Below are 5,535 nucleotides of genomic sequence, written 5' to 3'. Positions count from 1 at the left end.
TGTGCTGTTTTAGCACAGTTGTGAGCTTGCCGTCTGAACTGGATGTGATGAGACTGGCTTGTGTGAAAGACGGTAGTTCTAGACAGCCCGTCTTTATATTGCACTGGCCTCGCCGGTTGAACAAAACGACATACAGTGGAACCAGTGTAGTCTGTTTTGTGAACAAATGACTCCCAGATTAACTGATTAACAGAATCGATCAAAGAGGCTGCTGACTTAATGGGCTGCAAGTCATAATGTCCATCTCCCCTCAACTTCCTCAGTAGTACTTTGTTATTACCAGAATCATTAAGTGTAACTGAAGCCAGAAATTATGGCATAAACGCAATTCATAAATGTATTCTTAAAGAGTACAGCTCTTTGATTCTTTGTATTGTTTTGTATATTAGCAATATTTTGTCAATGGAGTTGTGTTAATGCTAATGAACCCTTCTCGATGCTTGTAGGAAGTAAGAACCCTCAAATTAGCCTGAAACTAGCAGAGATTCAGACCGACCAACACGGCAAGGTAGGTGCCTGTGCCCAGGCTCACTTTTTCTTTCTCTATGCCTGGTAGGAAGGCTTTATAATGTTCTCTTATTCTTTTTGTAGATTATTAGCGCACAAAACAAAGAGCTTGTTCTCCCGTTTACCACGCTCTTTCCTGGGGTTGAGTACATCGCAAGAGCTGGATGGACAAGAGACGGCAAATTGTAAGTAACAGGAAGTAATTGCTTTAAAGTAGGGCTGGGCGATATGGCCAAAAAAATTATCATGATAAAATTTTTCATATCAGTCTATTTCGATAATTGTCACGATACGTGTCAAATATTTATTTCCTTCAAGTTTAAAGGCAGATTTTTGCTCCTAAGTGAACGTACATGACAAACACTTTACACTTTTCAAATCTTTCCAGTCGTTTTTCCTTAATAAAACAAATATCTTAATAAAAAAATGTGTTTCTTAGAATCTGCATGTTCTAATGAGTGGTATTGTTTCAAATCATGAAACAGGTTTGTGTTGCCTGACTTTGATGCGTATCTTCAGCACAGTTTGCAGTGCAGCCTGCAATATTAATAATATTGGGTCAAAGACGAAAACGGGTTTAAGCATAAAAACAATAAGTGTAATACTGTTTTAAATTGTTGTTTTTTTCCCCCCAAAACAATTAAAACAATTTCTGTTTAATTTAATAGCAATTTTGTTTTTGTTTTTCTGAGCAAAAAATAAATATCATAAATTTTTCCCTGATTTACAGAAGAGACCCACTAAAATGTCATTCAGTGTAACAGTCTTGTCAGGCATATTTACAACAAAAATCAATTTATGACATTAAAAGACTAATTACTTTCACCCCAAATATTAATTAGTTGTAATTTTACATTTTTAAAATTTGCCACTATCCTAGGTTTTGCCCATTTGTCAGCAGTGTTGGGCAGTAACGCATTACTTAGTAACGCGTTACTGTAATTTGATTACTTTTTTAGTAACGGAGTAATTTAACGTGTTATAATTTTCAAAATAGTAATTGGAGTATAGTTACAAGCCGAGGTCTCTATACGTTACTACCGCGTTACATTGCTGACAGAATGCAGTGTTTTATAATATAGATTGTAAAAAGGATGTACCACACGCACTGTGTAGTCCAGTGCCAGTGGATTAGAGACCTGCTCCCGCGAGACCCGACGCAACAGAGCGCGGCACGGGACAAGACTTGATAGGAGAGTGTAGAGACTCGTGTGTGTGCGCGGGATGCGGGAGAATATAATGATTCACGGGACTCCCGCAAAATAGAAATATCTAAACATAAAATATCTAAAACAAATAAATTGTTATTCATCTATTGCACAAAAACAAAATGAACTAATATAAAATATAAACGATTAACAGGTGCAAGCGTATGCAGTTTCTATTTAGGCTATAACACGTGTTCGCTGCGTTAAGCAATGCAGTGCTGAAATGTGCGTGCTCACGAATCCTCTCATTATAACACACGAATTGTAGACATTATGAACGATTCATTATGCATATATTTATTGTGTTATAACAGAGATTTGTGAGATTGCGATGAACTGAGATGTCTTTTAGAGATTATAAATGCAGCGCTCTTTGCTGGTATTCTGCCCAACCATGCACGCAGCAGCCGCTTGCTTTAGTTAAAAATAACAGTGTTCTGTGAATGTTGATGCTTTAATAGCAAATATTTATGTATGAAGAATTTTTGGGTATGATTTGTCACAGTTTACTTTATTTTGCTATCCTCACTTACATAAATGAACTATAGTGTCCTGCACCCACTAGTAAAAAAAAATCAAAAATTATATCTGGTCTCTGAATCATTTTTGGTTTCACTGTATATCCTTCGGTTATTTTCACACTTCATTATGCCCATTAAAATGTATTTTACAAATTTTTGTTACTTTCACTGTTAATCTTTTTGCTCTATGGTACATCATCTTTAATTTAATAACATTAGAGCTGCTCCATTGCAGCGGCTTAGTATACTGTAATCATGCGCTTTGCTGTAATAATGCAGGGAACCACTCGTTATAAATCTCCTAACTATGATATTTTCAGAAATAGAAGTCGCGTTTTTTTCATCTGAAACGTGCTGCGATTTATATTCCAAAGCCACTCATATAATGCAGAAACACTCATGAAGCAAGCAAAACACGCGCAATGCGTGCACGTATTTGTACTGATGCGGAATGAGAGGACAGTAGTACAGACCAGCGCATTTCACACAGGCTGCTAGATTCACTTTCGCCAGAAAGTCGTGTATGCCTAAGGTTGAAAATAAATTGTTTATAGTGAATGCCCCTATAAATGGTTTTATTTTTACGATTTCGTTTTAATCCAAATGATGCGCGCATCTGCGCCGCCGCGCGCTCAATCCACTCAGCGTGCTTTGTTTATCAGCTCACTGACATCAGCGATACAGGCATTAATACTGAATGTTTAACATTATATTCATTGCATAAATATACTTCGTAGTAGACATCCTTAACTCCTTTCTGCTGTCTGTTGTTCTGTTGTTGGTGTTCTTTGTTTGAATATGGCGCTTATCACATGCTGTGTGGTATCGGCGTTTGGTATCGGGGCATTTTAACGAGTACGAGTACAGGAGACCAGTATCGGGCCCGATACCAGCATCCCTAATTACTTTTAAAAGGAGTAATCAGTAATTTGATTACATTTTCAGAGTAACTTGCCCAACACTGTTTGTCAGTAAGAATTTTTTACTCTTTTAAAACAATAACATTTTATATGCTCCCTTATTCTTTTATATACTGTATTTTAATATGTACAGGTCAGAATAAGTATGTTGTTTGAATTTTTACATAAATATTGTGTTACACTGAATGACAATGTAACATTATTTCAACCAAATTTTGACATTTTATTCTCCAAAAACTAATTTGAAACCTTAAAAGTAGACACTTTACTTACATTTAATGTGCTTTCTATGGACATAAAATCACTTTTGTAAATGTATTTTAATGCGGACATCTTAACGTCTTTGACCCTATTACATTATTTCTTTTAGAAATGCACATTTGACAGCAGCTTGAGATGCATATGTACATTTATGTTCATTATCAAAAACTCTTTTGTATATGGTGAAATTTAATTATATTTGTTTTACTCAATTTAACCATTGTTCTTCCATAGTAGCATGTATTTAGATCATGAGATCACAGTTAAAACCACACATAGCACCTCAATACCATGGTAAAAATGTAACCGTATGGTTTCTAGGTATTTGTATGAAAAGCAGTAGTCTAAATGCATTTAGTATAAATTCACAAATGCTATAGCTTAATCACAAAAAATACTGTAATTATATTCCATTACTCCTTTAATACATGTCTACATTAATAATATAATAAAATTTTATATGAATATCCCACATTTCTGCCACAATATTAGTGTTACTGCATGGTAAATGATGGCGATTTGTAGATTTAAAGTCTTCTGACTGTATCGTTGCTCACAGTGTTTCTCATGTTTGTCAGCGCTATTTCACCCGGCTTTAAACTAGTTTAAAGGGGTCATACACAAAATAATGTTCATTTATTATATTTGGTGTAATGAAGGGTTAAAAAACACATTATTTTCCACATACTGTACATTATTGTTTCTCCTCTATGCCCTGCCTTTCTGAAACACGTCGATTTTTACAAAGCTCATCGGTCTGAAAAGTGAGGTGTGCTCTGATTGGCCAGCTATCCAGTGCGTTGTGATTGGCCGAATACCTCAAGCGTGTGACGGAAATGTTACGCCCCTTACGGCGTTACATTCGCTACAGGAGGCCTTTGTTAACCCCCCGGAGCCGTGTGAGACACTTTTTTTTTTTTTTTTTTTTTTTTTTTTTTGGGGGGGGGTTTTTTTTTTAACTTTTTTTGGAATTTTTGAAAGAATTCTCTTGTGCTCACCAAGGGTACATTTATTTAACAAAATAAATATAAAAACAGTAATATTTTAGAATATTATTACAATTTAAAATAACTGTTTTCTATTTTCAACAAGGCAGCATCCACCTGCAGGCAGAGAGTGAATCTGCGTCTCATTCAGCTCGTCCGCTGTTTCTGTTTCATTCAGATATTTTTATGTAGTTTCACACAACTGAAGTCAAATCATTCTGTTTTTGCTTCAAATTTCGAAATTATACAATCTAATTTAGATTAAAAACTGCTCGTGTTGCATGTATGCAGCATCTTTGTTTGGATCATGATTAAAATGCAGTGGTTGCCTCTCATTTTAAATGGAAAGAGCACAGACAAAGCCTTAATTTGTTTATATGAAGAGATTTATTTTATTTGTGTTATTTATTTGATTTGGGGCTTGTTTTAAAATTTCAATTAAGTTTTGTTATTTACATTCACATTATATTAAAATGTTGTTATTTAGCAGACGCTTTTATCCAAAGCGACTTACAAATGAGGACAATAGAAGCAATCAAAACCAACAAAAGAGCAGTAAAATGCAAGTGCTATATTAGTATATTATTATAGTGTTATATTTCAATTTCACGTAGAAACGTGCAGCATTTTGTCCAAGCAATAATAAAAGGACACATTTAATTTATAATTTGTCTTAAATCTCATTTTGTTAAAATAAATCGTGAATCGAATTGTGACTTGAGTGATACGTTACATCTCTATTTATTATAGTTAACTGAAACTAAAACCATCTAAACTAAAAGACATTTTTGTTACTTAAATTAAATGTTAACTGAAATAAAATCTAGAAAAACTAAAATTCTTATTTTATTTATTTCAGCTAGTTGCCATGGCAGCATTTCTCATTTTTTTCACTTGATGTACTAAAATAAAAATTAATAAAACTATATAGACCTTTAAAAGAATGCTCATAAAAATGACTAAACACAACAGAATTACTAAAACTTTAAAATTAAAATATAAATAAACTATTAAAACCAAAACCGATTCAAAATAGTAATTGAAACTTTAATAGTATCTCAGTGATACACATTTATATTCTTCATTTTGTCTCTTCCCAGTGCTTGGGCGGTGTTGCTAGACCGCAGTCAAC

The 5,535-nt window shown here is 34.0% G+C and overlaps 1 protein-coding gene across 1 annotated transcript in view; it reads left to right on the top strand.

The window, feature by feature from the left end:
• LOC107602444 (dipeptidyl peptidase 9-like) overlaps positions 1-5,535 on the top strand; it is a 25,412-nt gene that overhangs the window by 8,582 nt on the left and 11,295 nt on the right. Inside the window, exons 6-8 of the mRNA XM_016294937.1 lie at positions 390-508; positions 592-692; positions 5,504-5,529. Of these exons, the coding sequence (XP_016150423.1) occupies positions 390-508; positions 592-692; positions 5,504-5,529 (246 nt within the window). The remainder of the gene's footprint in view (positions 1-389; positions 509-591; positions 693-5,503; positions 5,530-5,535) is intronic.

This window comes from Sinocyclocheilus grahami, unplaced genomic scaffold, assembly GCF_001515645.1.
Source record: "Sinocyclocheilus grahami isolate Dianchi unplaced genomic scaffold, SAMN03320097.WGS_v1.1 scaffold327.1, whole genome shotgun sequence".
In the NCBI taxonomy this organism is placed as follows: domain Eukaryota; kingdom Metazoa; phylum Chordata; class Actinopteri; order Cypriniformes; family Cyprinidae; genus Sinocyclocheilus; species Sinocyclocheilus grahami.
Note: the sequence above shows the minus strand (reverse complement) of the source record. Positions and strands in the feature narration are given on the sequence as shown.